At 45.4% G+C, this 15,799-nt stretch overlaps 1 protein-coding gene across 2 annotated transcripts; it reads right to left on the bottom strand.

Annotated features, from left to right (window-relative positions):
* Positions 1 to 410: 410 nt before the first annotated feature.
* On the bottom strand, positions 411 to 13,935 carry tmem245 (transmembrane protein 245). 2 transcript variants are annotated; one of them, XM_076736673.1, is made up of 18 exons: positions 13,279 to 13,927; positions 12,140 to 12,257; positions 10,888 to 10,983; positions 10,492 to 10,599; positions 9,810 to 10,013; positions 9,553 to 9,722; positions 8,150 to 8,173; positions 5,865 to 5,969; positions 5,691 to 5,773; positions 5,505 to 5,595; positions 5,328 to 5,426; positions 5,103 to 5,234; positions 4,632 to 4,754; positions 4,075 to 4,220; positions 3,888 to 3,988; positions 3,608 to 3,782; positions 2,055 to 2,249; positions 411 to 1,966 (listed from the first exon to the last, which is right to left on the bottom strand). In XM_076736673.1, the coding sequence occupies exons 1-18, from the start codon at positions 13,876 to 13,878 to the stop codon at positions 1,918 to 1,920; spliced, it is 2,619 nt and encodes an 872-aa protein (XP_076592788.1). In that variant the 5' UTR covers positions 13,879 to 13,927; the 3' UTR covers positions 411 to 1,917. The 2 variants fall into 2 exon arrangements, with proteins under 2 accessions (XP_076592788.1, XP_076592789.1); XM_076736674.1 differs by lacking the exon at positions 8,150 to 8,173 and having other exon boundaries at positions 13,279 to 13,935.
* Positions 13,936 to 15,799: the final 1,864 nt, after the last annotated feature.

Here is a 15,799-nt window from a genome sequence, read left to right as displayed (position 1 = left end):
TCGTAGAAACTGTACATATTGTACATTAATATAGACTTGTTTAATTCAATGGCTTAATTTCTCTGGTGTAAGATAAATAAAGCCTTATCTTATCTTGACATACTAAACAGAAACTAGTCAGACACAACTTGAAGCTATTAAAATTACACTATAATGCGTCAGTAATCATATTAATGTTTAATAATATAGCACTAATGGCAGCCATTCTTTGAGGAAGAGTTTTAACTTAAATTGTGTATTTTTATTCAGCATCTTTGGATAATGACAATAATGATAATTACTATTTACTACCATTTTATAGATCAAACATTTGAAAAATGAGTGAAAAAAAAACAAACTTCAGATGAACTAATAATGGTCTTAATTCAGTCAGAAAAGCAAACTAATAATGAGGCAGCCGACAAAGAAACTACAGTTAAAATGATGTTTATTGTGTCAGTGCATATCCAGTAATAAAACTGTTCCAAATGAAAACTAATTTAGTGAAATCGTTAACTAACAAACATGCTTGTTCCAACACAGAACACATCACAACCCTCCCAGCAAACACAGGCAGCTAACACAGTAGCCAAGTATGATCAATGTGTTACATTGCACACAGAATTCATCTGTACAGCTTGTTCATTAAAGCTTCACGTGATGTAAACGACTTCGTACTCTCTGTTCAGAAAAGTGCTCCGACTGTAGTCTAAGAGTGAGCAGGTGCAGGAGTGGATGAGGTGAGTAAGAAAATAGAAAGACTATGGTGGATTTGAGCTTTGTGAGGTGAAAAACTACTGATGAAGTCGTGTGATGAGAATGTCACAGTCCTACCAAAACCGCAAAGTTCTCACAAGAATTCTCAGTCAAACTATCAATATCAATATCTTCTGAGTGTAAACGAGCTTCAGTACCGACAGATCAGCGGAGCGTGTTAAACATGAAAACCTTGGTTGCATGTACGTGTGTATGTGCGCTCACATTGTGTTGAAAAAAAAAAAAGATACGCGTCAAATAAATTAAAAATGTACAAACAGAATCCCTCGGTAATCCTCTGATGTCAGACTTCAGGCCCATCTCGCTGAAAGCAGGACGTCTAATCTGATCAGATAAAGTAGTCGTTATCCTTCTAAAACTGTAATAAAAAAAACAAGCAGAGACATTTTCTGTGATTCAGCTAAACAGATACAAAAAAATAAAAGTGAAACAGTGGTAACGAAGCCTGGTCCAGCAGAGCAGGAGCGCGAGTCTTTGTCAAAGCAGACATCTAACGTTGCAGACTCACGAGCTGCTGAACTGAAACACGAATGACGCATTAAAAGCAGTCACCAGCTCCTTCTCTTGAGCCAGGCGTGAGGACTTCTATGACAGGAAGTGCTGAGGTCACCTTTAACACAAACCAGCCGTCACTACAAACTCTACTTGAGCCTCCACGAGGAGAGAGGTAGGGAGTACAAACACTGCACGACCACGCACTGTAGCTTCCACACAGCCAGGGTGTGCGGGGTGGAAATCAGGGGCTTTGTAGTTAAAATATATCATCTAACAATTTGCCGCACGATAAGTTTAGGCTTTTTTGATACAAAATCAATTTAGGCACTGAGTTCTGAGAGATGATGTGATGAGCATAAACGTCTCCGCCACTCATTATCATAAAGCCCGATGTGATGTCGTTGGTCCACGATGAACGCTCCCATCTGTAATTTTAGGGTCTCAGGTGAGAGCAGTTGGTGCCATTTTGCTCAGAGAAGCAGCTCTGGTCAGCAAACGGCATCATGGGTAACCAGCCACTGCGCCGCCGCCTCTTCTTGGTCCGGGGGGCTGACTCCTGTAGAGCCGGGCGGCATAGGGAGGAGCTTCAGGGAGGGGAGCAGGCCCCCTGAGGAATCAGCCAATAGGAAGCCAGGTGACGTTCCACAGGGTCACGCCCTCGCGCTCTCACTCACTGGTCTTCTTTAGGACAAAGGGGGTTGAGTCTGCGAAGGTCCTGAGAGCGACAAGCAAGAGGACAGTGACGCCGTGTTTGCATTTTCCTGGAGATCTGAATGTGAATGCGTTGCAGATGCTGTCTTTACCTGATGGGGTGGAGCGGCCAGCTGGACTGCACCGGTGTTGGCACTGCAGAGCTGGGGCTCATCAGCATGGCACTGTAGATGTTGGCTGCAACCACCAGGATGCAGAGGAGGATGGGCCCGATGATGGCGCCCTCCAGACCCAGATAGTACGCTCCGCCTGCCACCGCCAGACCTGTCAGATACGGGTGTCCACCCCTGAGACACAACGACAAGGACACAGATCAACACAACAGAATAACTATAAAGCGTTAGAAAATGTATGAAATATATTTTTACATATTCAACCTCAAATATACATAACATAAATCATGATGTATAGTTCACACGTTTTTAACATTTCATCACTTTTTTTTTCTGGTTGAAGTTGCATCACTTCTGCACAAGCATCAGAGATTTTTCTCATTTTCTATACGATCACAAACACAAACCTTTATGGCAGCCATCTTGGATTTTAGACTGTGAACGCACCCTCACAGAGAGGTTTGAAATGTGTCCCTGCATGCAGCTGCACTACACAACTGTAGTGCTGAAAACTGTAATAAACACTTTAAAATATATGAAAAAATAACCAATGTTTATCATGGATTTTAAGACTATAGGAGCTGATTTTTACTCTGCACTGAAATGACAGAACCCAAATCATAAATGCTTTTAAAAATACTTACTAATGTAAATTATATGTAACCAGAAATGACCTGACCGCAACAAGAAAAACACTGCAGTTAAACATGAGCAATCTTACTAAATATGTTTGTCTGTGGTCTGTTTCCCCATAAATTTCCCCTTATCACAAAGCAAACCCCAACTAGTCCTTATGGAGACTCTTAATCATGAAGCTAATTTAAGTCCGAACCATAAAGGGCAGCGCTACAGGAAAAACTACTGAAAGGAGAAACAGACTTGGACACATGGTCCGGCTGCCAGTAACAGCTGAGATGGAGCATCATCTGGCCCGCAGTCTGGTGTTGTTTTTATATCTTCAGCAGCTGACAGTTTATGAAACTGGCCGAGGCAAATGGACACACTGTTTATAGACTTGTATATACAAAGCCATATTCAGCACCAGCCAGGCGGCTGTTTGTTGACATTTGTTGGTCAAATGTGTCGATGCAAACACACAAGTTACAACCACTGACTGTATATAAAGATGGACGACGTGGTAACTCATGACAGCCCAAACATCTCGATGCTTGTCTGGTTAAGGGATGAGATATGGGCCAAACTAGGAAAAATTATGGTCAAATAAATGTAAAGATGGTTTCTGTCATTTTAGGTGGCTTTTATCTCTCTTCATTTTTCTGACAAGTTTGCTTTTACTTAGTAACTTGATGCTTTACATGGGGGTGTTTTGCCATGACTGACAGCTGTGATTGACTGGCGATTGAGTCAGGTGGGTGTATGGTTGGACTCCGCTCCAAATGATTTCAACAGCTCAAGGTGGCAGCGCCCATATCTGGGATATTTTTGGCTTCATTTTCGTACAGTGGGAGGAGGTGGAGACGCGTTGTCCATCTGTATATACGTCTATGAACAGCACCATCACACATACATACCCCGATATGTCAGAGTAGATCGCCGTGTCTACAAAATACGTTGGAAGCAGATGGCAGATCAGCAGCAGCACGGCCTTGACGCCTTCGCCCTGCACCAACCACAGGTCGCACACTGCGGGCACCGCTGCCCAGTAGGTCCCCAGGAATGGCACCGCACCCAGGATGGCGGCCAGGGCTTCAGGCCAGGAGAGACGGATACAAAGAGTGAGAAAAGACCGACTGTGGCTTGGCAGGTGCAGCTATAGTGACAGCACGATCTGCTGTGAACACACTGACTCACCAGAAGGAATGAAGATGATGTTGATGCCAAAGATGGTGTGAGTGAGCCAAGTGTAGAGGCCGTAGAAGCCGGCCATTTTCAGAGAAGCGTCAAACACTCCTCTTCAAAACAGAAACACACACCGTCAAAAATAATCTCCAGGAGAAGTTCAGGTTGTTTAAACAGGGGTTTCTGTGTGTGTGACTACCTGATGGCCTCTTCCACAGACTGGCCTATGATATTTGAGGACGGTCCGGGCTGTGAGAGGGGGGTCAGGCTGATCACCCATTTGACAGGTTTGTAGTATTCACCACTGGAGCTCAGCAGATAGAAGAGAGTGGTCAGAAAAATCACCTGCAAAAATATGACGAGCGAGTTCACTTTAGACCAACTAGTCCAGATTATTCAATTAAAGCATGAAGGAGCAGAGTCCACTTCACATGTGGACCGCCTGTACACACCAAAGCATGTATAACTAAGAATAATCATGCCCTTCACCCCTCAGGGATACTCATGTATCAAGCTTCAAGATCTGTTGCAAGGGATTGCATTAAAGGGAGACACTGCAGGTGAATACAGCGAAAGGTTTAACTAATAGATATCACCATGAAACTTCCTTGTAGTTTCATGTAGTTTGTAGGACTTTTTCTGCGTGAAACAGTTTAACGCAGCAGCTGAACGAGGCGATTCATCATAAAACCAATAAACAAACCGCCACCGCACCATGTACTCTTGCTAGATGCTTCAGAGGTCAGTGTTTCATACCAGGCTGAGGGCAAAGTTGAGCAGAGCCGTGCCGCTGTGGAACAAGACGGTGAAGAGCGTGGTCGAGGTGGAGATGAGGAGGCCGACATTTCTGCTCATCACCACCCACAGAGACTCCAGGATCTAGCAAACAACAAGGCAGCGGTAAACACGTCACCCACAGGGAAAGTGCACACCCCTCTGAGACACACAGCTGTAAATATGTCAGCGATTTATGACCTGCAGTTGTTGTGACGCCCACTGTGGGCCAATCAGAGCAGAGCTGACGTGCAGCATTTCAGCACATTTTAGCCACATCTATTTGCCGATTCTCAGAAATATCAGGACAAACAAAGGATGTAGCAACACCCCCCCCCCGCCCCGGGCCTTAGCCAAATTTCCTTCATTGACGTGTGTTTCTAATATTGGATGTGATGCAGGTGAAGCAAAGCAGATGCAAATCCTCCTATCGTTAAACACAGTCAGGCTTACAGACAGCAGAGTCTCAATATTCTCCTGCACAAAGGAGGCGATGTCCTTCCAGTCCAGGATGTCGCCCAGCCAGCTGTTCTGTTTCTGAGCCATCATCTTCTGACCGCGCTGCCGCCCAGCGTGAGTCACGTTCTGGAACATGCATGAAACATTACGTGAGCACATTTTACGGGGTCAAATCCCTCCTCATCATCAAGGAAGTGACCTCCGCCGTCCTCACGCTACCTTCACAAACCAGGAGTGGTACAGTCTGTCCCACAGCTCCAGCACCTGTTTCTCAATCACAGCTGTGTGGTTCACCTTGTCCCCTAACATCTTATGGAGCTGCACAAAAGAAGAAAAGAGCCAATGCATAACAGAAACCACAGGGAAATGCGGTATATAGGTGATTATCATTCTTACCTTTTGTGTTATCCACTCTCTGCCGTGTTGATAAACATTAGTAGCAGCTGAATTCAGAGCTTTCTGCACCACACGAGCCTCTGGAAGCCAACTAGAGGAGGACAATGTGGGAAAAACCGAGATAAAGCATTCAACAGATGAGAAATCAGAAAGCCCAAAAGAGAAAGATGCAAGACGCTGTCATACTTGGCCCATTCTGGATGGTTGGACACGGTCTCGTTGATGAGGTTACTGGTTACGTCGATGATGTGAGCACTTTCATGATGAACCTGGAGAGATAACGGTTGCTTTTGTTATCCAGAACGATGTCTCAGCGCTTCTGAAATGCAGTGAAATCATTCAAAGGGACAAAAACAGTACCATAGCAGTGAGCAGCAGAGCCATGAGCAGCGTCCCGGTGACCAGGAGGAAGATGATGAAGATGCTGATGATCTTATCCAGGGATCGCTCCAACCACACGATCATCTGTGTACAGATAGAGGAGGAGGAAATGGACGGAGGAGAAACAAGAGAGAGGGGGGCAGGGAGGTGACAGAGTGTGGATACAAAGTCAGTGTAATCCTGAAGATGCTGGAAACATACAGTGATCAGACACATGGAGAAACCTGCGTCCGTCCCACGAGGAGGAGCCATTTTGGATCTAACAGCTGCCGCCTCGGGCCCTGAGCACAGAAAGGTAGTCGACTGAGTGAGCCAACAGCCAGGGTGTCTTTACACTTGAACATGGAAACATGCCAGTGAAAAGCTCGGGCTGTGTGCTTTGAACGTCTCACGTTTCTCTTCCTCTGCGTTGCCGTCGAGTCTTTCAAAGTTCAGTCTGTCGAATGGTGGTGAAACTCGTAACTCAGGTTTCTCAATGTTTCGAAATTGCATCAATGGCCAGCTTGTAACAGCTTTAGTCTCGATTTGAATGTGTGTGTTAATGTCACAGGAGCCATGTGTTAAAGTCAGGTTACTGGAGTCAATGGTAGGTTACTGAACAGGACATGCGCTATCGGTCTGTCAGTAGAAACGACATGGCTGTAAAGGTCCCACTGTTCGAGGTCTGACCTTACAGAAGTATGAGACTGATTAAATGCAGTACAGCAAGAAACTGGTTCACAAAAAAATGGAAACACCATAAGAGGGGGCTTTAATTTTGAAAGAACTAAATCAGGCAATTAAACAGGCAACTTAGTGCTGCATGTTGAGCACCAATCAGCAGGAGGGGTCAGATTGAGGAGAGGTGCCAAAAATCCACCACTTAACACAAAAGCACAGTCAGTGCAGTTGTTACAAAGGCTGCATTTGTCTAATGTAGCCCGGGGAAACCCATAAAAATCATGCTTAAGTACACTTCCAAAGGAACCCAGTGAACACCCTCTGCACACCTCTGCTGCTGGCTCTTTAAACACTGTGCCGGATCTGTGACAGCAGAAATCTGTGCACGTCAAACCTGCCATGAGCAGAGCCAGAGTTCAAGATCTAAACTGAACCTTTAAAGAACAAAGCTGCTATTTTTCTATTGTCAACAAATTTCACCGAAACCAACCACACGTCCGTCCATCTGTCAGCACTTTCCAGCTTCCCTACCCCGTCTGTGGCACTCAGACCAAAGCGCCTTTCTACCTTTCTAACAGGAGAAAGTTTTTACTGGGGACTATTTACAGTATTTCTAAAAGCGGGACAGTGAATGTGGAATCAACTGAACACAATAACTGCAGCGCCCACGTTCACAGTAAGGAAGGAACACGTCATCCAGCGCATGAGTGTCGTTCTGTGTTTTTAACAGTTTTCAGCTCTTTCACAGAATTTATTGTTGTTTTTTCTGGGATTTGTTGATCATGGGAGAGTAAATGTCAGCAGTTTCTACAACACATCCTTTGCGCCTGAAATCTGAAGCTTCTTAAGGAAATGCCAAAGACTACGTACAGGTCAGGACTCTGACAGCACCACAAAGAGAAGTGAAGCTCCTCCAAAGGTACAACCTGGGCCAGGTTTTAATTTAGTGCTTCATACTGACAAACTGGTAGGTGTTTCCATTGTTTTGTCCATCCCCAGCCCCATTCCCACCCATAAAAGCTCCTGAAGCATGACCACATTCCTCCAACGGTCCTCTGTGGGAGACCATGGGCAGTGTGTCTTTATTAAAAACATTCAGGAGCTAACATGAGCTTTATCGACCAGCATGTACTCAGAAACACCGCCCTCTCCTCCCTCTCAGCTCTGCTCTCTCTGATCAGCCATCTCTCCATGCAGATCACACACTCTCAAGCCAAAACCTGCCAGTTAGATCACAGCGAGGAAGATACGGATGAGGATGAGGGGCCGACAAGAGTCCCGCCTCCCCGACCGTAGCTTCCTGTCAAAATAAAAGCAGGAAGCAGGAAAGCAGCAGGAGGACAAACATGTAAGACAGGATGAGAGGGTGATGGCAGTGCATGGATAAAGTGCCAGTCCAAGCTATTACAAGGTGTGCTCACGCCTTCACACACACACACACACACACACACACACACATACACACACACACACACAGACACACACAGACACAGACACACACACACACACACACACAGGTTATTTCTTTACGTCTCGCTTCCTCTCATACACACTCTTTCTGCCAGTCTCTCTTTCTCTCAGCACTTGCTCCTCCAAGTCATTACCTGCTTGTTAAGCCAATGCCAGAGCTTGGGGAGGAGACAAAGAGACATTGGGAAGATTATTTTTGGAAAGCAGTCATCACATGTACCCGTGCGACAAGAACACAACTTCTTTGGGCCTACGGCAGTGAGGGATCAGGAAGTGGAGTGTGGCAGGCAGGATTTAAGTACAGACCGTACAGGGAGTGTGGACGGGCTACAGAGTGGGATGCAAATCACTGTGATTACAAACACAGCACATGACTACATCCTAACAACATCAGGAGAAAGACATCTTTCAGTGTAAAAGGTGTCCACAATGAGGCCGTTCATGTCGCTGTATGAAACCTGAATTTCTTGGATCCAAGAAAAGTAACGCATGTGACCCGTCACTCTGTCTAAGATGCAGCTCAGGTTTCTCTCGTTTGGAAAATTCTCTCATAAAATTCTATTCATGACTTTTTAAGGCCCTTTCGGAGCGACATGAATAGATTTTTTTGGCCACTAGAGGCAGCACAACATGCTGTAAACAGATTCATACACGTCCAGCAGACACAGAGGAATGCTGTCATTCATTTGGAGCTGTGTTTGTTCACCACATGAATGCAGGTCCAATGTTCACTCTGTTTAAGCTCAGTTTTGGAAATATCTGCTTCTTTAGCTGCCACCAGTCTGTCTGTGTGCCTTTTGATCCTGGACAGGGAGTGTAGTCGGTTTATCAGGGCTTTTCACTACGAACAAATGGTGGCTGCATCTCGAGCCATAATGAAACAATGAGCCGAAGGACACCACAAAGCTCCAGAGAACCGAGGCGAAATGCAGAGTCGGCTGATAATTCGCTGTGGGATCATCGCTATAACTTGTGCTTTTTGTTCATCACGGTGCAAATAAATGAACAAAATATCGCTGGTTTTGATCCTCAAAAGCATTAACACTTTGTCTTTTTTGTGCCACCTTTTATACACAGTTACAGTTCAGTTTTTATTTTTAAGAAGGAGGTAACAGTCACAAGATGTCCTTCTGCACTCGTGTACTGAAGTCCTGAGGAATAGGTGCATCAGGAAAGACACCATCAGGACAGATGAAAGGGTCCCACACAGTGACCGAAACCAATGTGAAGCTTGTTTGTGCAGAAAAAGTTCTAGTTGAAAGCTTCAAACAGTGTGATGAATCCCTTCTCACAGAGTTGTTTTACATTGTAGAGAATTCCTTTTTTTGCTATTTCCTTTGGACCATTTCAATACTTAGAGAACATTTTATCCTCTAATCTCTAAACTGCAGATACCCAGTAGGCCTGACCTTCAACATCTATTAGCCAGACAGTGACACTAAAAGATGTACCAGTGGAACAGAAGATGTGTGTGTGTGCCTGAGACGAGGGTAGCGCCTGCACTGGCGGCACCTTGGAGATCAGTCAGAGACATTACCTTTGTGTCGATACGCAGCAGGAACTGAGCCAAGCCTTTGATTGGTCCCGGCAGCAGGGCCTCCTCTCGCTCCCGTCCAAACTTCTCCAGCACCGCCCACCATGTGGTAAGAGTCCGCTCTGCAAAGCTCTTCAGGCCAAAGTGCACCACCAGTTTCTTCAGCACCCACACTAAAGCACCAGTGCAACATTAGTCTGAGTACAGCAGATGTGAGAAGACACGTGTGAAAAGGGAGAGTGTGTGCTTGTGTGTGTTACCAGCCACAGGGATGGGCAGCAGCTGTAGGATCCAGAGGTTGAGCCAGACCTGAACCAGCACGATGGCCCAGGCCAGGAGAATAAAGTAGATATCGCTGGCTCTGTGGGAGCTTTTCTCTCTCTGGAAGAGGCCGGCCGGTAAAGTACGAGAGCCCGAAGGAAACCCAGGCGTGGCGGGAAGGGGGCCCACAGACTGCACCCCATCTTGAAGGAGCACAGGAGGGAGCATCGAAGAGGAAGAGGAAGAAAGGACAAAGCAATGAGGATGGACACTGGTTCATTGTGCCAACCACCATGACTGAATGGTGAAGCCAAAGCAGAAGTGTCTGCGGTTCCTCTAGTGGCTGCAAGGAGCTGGGTCCAAAAAAATGCTTAGAATAAAAATACATCTTCTCTATCCAAATCAAAAGTGAATTAAATATTTTCCCCAAGAAGTTAGGCTCTTAATTGTTTTACTTTGTCTTATGTGCATCTCTGTGATCATCACACTTTCTTGCTTCAGTAGCCTGGTGCTTGTTGACTGCTCATCCCAGATCTCCACCAACCCTCCTCCTCTCTGCCTTAGTCCACATTTTCACACTCCAGTAAGACGGAAGCCAGAGGTGAATCCAAACACACGGCCACCTCCGCAGCAAAACAAACCGCCTCTGCAATACCCAGAGGTGAAGGTGAGGTATCTTACCTGTAGTGGTGTTTTCACTGGGTTCACTTTTCAGCTGAAGGTTGCTACAGGAGATGGCCATGTAAATAGTGTTAGCAGCGAATGAGAGCACCTGCCCTGACAGCTCTCCTGAGAGGAGAAGAGAGACAGAAAACAACCGTAACACATCGAGAGCTGGTGAAGAGCAAAAAGCAAGACACTGTAAAAGCTGCACGCTGAGCTGTTTGTCCTTTGTTTGAGGAATCATAGTTAATTATGAGCTGATTTGAACCTTCTGGCTTCCTCTACAGCTCAGAAATTATAGTTTTAAGTCTGTTTGATTCATACAAAAATGACTCCTTTTACCATATTTATGAAAGCCCAGCTGATGGGACTTCATTCTGTGCTGAATGTGTGTGCGCGTGTGTGCGTGCTCACCTCTGCCAGGGACAGGTGGTTTCTCTTGGGAGCCCACGATGATAAGTATAACCACAATGACAAATATGGGCACTCTCCACGAGCCGGTCAGAGACACTGAAAGCAGACGCAGAAATCAGGGACATCAATGTGTGTTTTCTCACTACCGTGGAGACGCCTGTTGCTCTTAGACTGCATAATATTTTGTTGACATTATTGGTTGTTTCTTGGCAGAACTGTTGACTTCTGGTGCACTGCTGTGTCTTGTTGGACCAGTGAAAACATGCTTCTTGACAGGTATTACAACCCAAATTCCAAAACAGAACACAATCATTTGCAAATGATCTGTGTTTACTGACAACAGTTTAAGAAATGTTCCTGAGCCCATGTATTAATATCCCTTATACAATCATGTGTTCACGAAGTGGTGAACCTCTCTCCATCCTCGCTTGTGAGTGACTGAGTCTTTCCAGGATGCCCCTTTCATACCCAGTCATGATACTATCACCTGTTACCAATGAGCCTGTTTACCTGTGGAATGTTCCAAACAGGTGTTTTTGGAGCATTCCACAACTTTCCCAGTCTCTGGTTGCTCCTGTCCCGACATGTTTGAAATGTGCTGCTGCATCAGATAAGCAGATATTTACAAAAATCAATGAAGCTGACGAGGTAAAACATTAAATATATCGTCTTTGCTCTGTTTTCAGTTGAGTACATGTCAAAAAGGATTAGCAAACGATCACATTCTGTTTATTTGTTTTGCACAGTGTCCCAACTCTTTAGGAATCAGGGTTGTACCATAAAATCAAAAAAATATACAAGATTCAAATAATTACTGAGATACTATTGATCATTTTGTTCCTACAGTCACGTTTTTATACAGTCTCACTCTCCTGCAGAGCAAATCGTCTTGATATCTCACAGTCACTGCTATTTCACGCCTGAAGGTCAACACCTCTTCTCAGCACGCCTTAAGTGCTAAAAATACTGATGACTTCCTCATCTTACGACGAATCTGTGCATGTTGTCTGTCTTATTGGACCCTCTGAGAAGGGGCCTTATCTTGACTAGAAAACAACTTTGCTCCCTCACCTTTGGACAATCACAGTGTTTAGCCTCATTCTCTGCATCTAGCCACCTGCGAACTGCCTACTCAAATGGGCAAAATTTGAAAAGTCTTCCTGCTGGCAAAGAGTTTGCATAAAAGTATGAAATGCAAACCAGCATGTCTGAGCCGTTCTCCAGGCTTCCCCTCCTCCCCACACACACTCACCAAGGTAGAAGAGCAGGACGGCCCAGACAGGCAGAGCCAGAGCCCTCAGGTAGCCCTCAGTCTGGGGACTCCACTTGAAACAGACCGCCAACAAGTAGCCAAACACCACAGTGCACACCTGAGTGGCAAAAAGACAGAGGGGATGTTACAGGATGCAGTGCCATTTATCGATTAACCTAAAGAGCTTGAGGTTGTGAAGTGGTCACGCTGTCCTTTCCAGGCTTCCCTGTCCTCTGTTAACCAACATCCTGCAGCAAATAATCTGCAGCACATACTGTACGGAGTCCCAGTCTGTACTCAGCCAGTCACAGAGGCCTCAGCCGGGTCCACTCCTCACAAAGACGTCTTTTGATGTCTTTTAATGTAGTGCCCTCCATTCAGTCTTTCTCTAACAGGGACAGGACAGGCTGTCTGAGGAGGACCATTTTATACAACTTATATCTGGTCAAAACTCAGCTGCACTCTGGTGCCTGGAGCCGTTTTGGAATAATAAGGTATTGATCGAACAGACACTGGAACTGCGGGAAATAAGATCAGCTGAGGAACAAGTTTCAGTTCCAAGAAAAATACTTCCTGCATTGAGGTTAAAGGAATAACACGTGATGAGACACGTTCAAGGAAATGCAATTCAAACATTTTGCAGCCATTTGTCATTCTGCAGTTATTGACTCTTGATTAACGTTTATGGAATCATGCTGGGATGATGACATCATACTGTGTCATCCCTTGTACACATGAATGATTCATTTAAGTACATTTGTTTCATTACTAACGATTATTTTTCTGATCACTTACTCACAGATTATTTTCACAGTTAATCATTTAATCTATAAAATATCATATCATGCTAAAAAAAAAAAAAAAAAATGCCAATCACAATGTCCAAAGGTGCAGGTTTTCATGTGCAAATTGCTTGTTTTGCCCAAACAACAGTCCAGAACCCAAATATATTTACCCAGAAAACCAGCAGATATTCACACTAGAGAAGGTGGAGTCAGTCAGTTTTGGGCATTTACTTGGTTAAAAAAAGACTGATTACAGGACCCAGCTGACCTCTGGGGCATCCGCAGAGTGACACAGAGGGCTTTTTGTCATCATTAAAGGGGGGTGAAACCAGATGCCATTGTCCATTCACTCACCCACACAGTGTGGAAACAGTCCAGCGCGGCCCCGATGATCCCACAGACGTGTCCGATGATCACCTGCATCCCGATAACGCTCCAGAAAAGGTAGAGAAAGTAGACCAGCGGAGCCCCGGCCCCGATCACCAGCAGCACCGTAAGCCTCTCCAGCACCAGCCTGCCCATCGCCTCCACCCCGTAGTTCACACACCACACCGGAATTAACAGTGTGCCCAAAACGATGGGCGTCCCGGTTTCCTGCAGGCCGCTGAGCCACGAGCGGCCGAGCCGAGCCAGAGAGTACTTGAAGGGGTGAAGGAAGGTGCCGCAGAGCACTGCCCAGAGCAGCGGGCGGAGGAAGGCCTCCAGGATGAAGTAGACCAGGACAGCCGCTCCGCAGCAGATAGCTACAAAGATCATAGCGCCGGTGTTGTAGAAGGCCTGTTTGATGTTTTTGTCAAACTTGAGGGACGAGGGTTGGCTTAGCAGCTGGCTCACCATCCCGACGGCCGGCTGGACGCTCTCAGAGAAAGAGACGGAGTGAGGCCGCCCAGGGTGAGGGCTCTCCGGTGGAGAGACGGCGGCAGGGTCCGGCGCTGATTCCTCTTCGTCTGCCATGTTCTCCCTTTCCGCCTCGGCAGTGTACGCGAGGATCCACCGCGTGAGGGAGGAAAACACATGACGTAGCACCAACGAAATGCTCGAGGGCACTACCCTCTTCTTCTTCTTCGTTGTTTTCTTCTTCTTCTGCTAATCCTTTTTTCTTCTACTTCTAATTCTGCTTCTTGTTATTCTTCGTATAGTCATATTAGTATTATTACCCATTTTATCTAAATAAACAAATAATGTGCTTGTTTTTATTTTACGGTATGGTGCCGTATACTTTACTGCTGTGTACTTTGGCGCCCCATAGTGGTAGCATTCAAAAAACATGGTGGCTGCTGTCCTAGGACAAATACCCTACTCACAAAAACGTAGGGATATTTGTAAAAATGTAAAAAGTTCATGCTACAGTGATATTATATCGTGAAAGTAGGGCATTTAAGTAGAAGCATGCAATGGTGATTTCCTCATCTCAAACAATTTATTGAAACAAACGCCAACAACAGTGGTGGGTATACCACAACAAAAAATGTCAGTGTCTCAATAACTTGTCATGTGCCCTGGAGCATCAATTACAGCTTGACAAGAGAATAACGAGCATCTACACAGTGAATAGGTTTTCTATGGGATTCAGGTCTGGAGAAAGTGCAGGCCACTCCATTTGAAGTACCCCAGTCTCCAGCAGCCATTCACCTAATGATGCGACCTCGATGAGCTGGAGCATTGTCGTCTGTGAAGATGACATTAAGCCTGTGTTGTTCATGCAGGGGCACAATGACTGGATTAATGATGTTATTCAGGTAGTAAGGGCTTGTCACTGTGCCATTCATAAAGTGTAGGGCAGTTCTGTATTGACTAGACGCACCTGCCCACACTGTAACAGCACTACCACCAAAGGCTTGTCTGGTGACAACAGTGGCTGATGCACAGCGCTCTCCTTGACGTCTCCAACATCATTGGCAGCCATCATTTCTGATCAACCTGAATCGACTTTAATCAGAGAACAGCACTGAGGCCCACCGGTCCCTCGTCCAGCGTAAATGCTCCCTGTCCCGTGCAAGACGATGACGCCTATGCCTGGTGGTGTGGTCAGGTACCCTTGCAAGTCATCTAGCACGCAGACCACGCTGATGTAAACAGTTTCAAATGGCCTGAAATGACACTCGAGAACCTCTCACCTCCTTTAAATGTGCCCGGATTTGATTGCCATTCATGATCCGGTTCCACAGGGCACTTTTCACAATGAAGCGGTCATCATTGTGGGATGTGGCCAAAGGACGTCCACTTCTATGCCTTTCTGTGACTCTTCCAGTCTCCCTCTGTGTCTCTGTTGCAACCTGCTGATGACACTCTGGGACACTCTAAGCTCAGTGGCCACTTCCCTCTGAGAACATCCTGTTTGAAGCCTTGCAATGGCGAGGTACTGTTGATCAATTGTTAGGTGTTGTTTTGGTCTCATGATGTCAAAATGTGAACAGCATGATGAAAAGGACTGTTTAAATATCAATTCTAATTGAACCAGGAAATTTATTGGTCACTTCATGGATCAAACACTTGTTGTGAGTTTTGCCGTTCAGCTCCTTTTTAGAGAACAGCAAGTTGTGCAAAAAGTACTGAAACATTGAACAGTCACACATGTGCATTTAAAAGTTCAGAGAAGGTCAAATTAAGTTCACCTGTAAAGGTTATAGTGCATTTTAGGTTCATCCTGAAAAATTCACCCAAAAGCCGAATACCCTGACTTTTTGTGAGTAGTGTATATCACACATTACTTCTGATGTGAAAATAAAAAATGTAAAGTTTTTTTTTTTTTTTTTTCCCCCAATTTCCAAAAATGTGTTTTTAAGGTTTTTTCAATTGTAAGTTGGGGTTGTCAACTGGAAGACTTTTTTCACACCTGATTTCCATCAAAATTTAAACACAGTAACAGGTCGCT

Source organism: Chaetodon auriga, chromosome 8, assembly GCF_051107435.1.
Source record: "Chaetodon auriga isolate fChaAug3 chromosome 8, fChaAug3.hap1, whole genome shotgun sequence".
Classification (NCBI taxonomy): domain Eukaryota; kingdom Metazoa; phylum Chordata; class Actinopteri; order Chaetodontiformes; family Chaetodontidae; genus Chaetodon; species Chaetodon auriga.
Note: the sequence above shows the minus strand (reverse complement) of the source record. Positions and strands in the feature narration are given on the sequence as shown.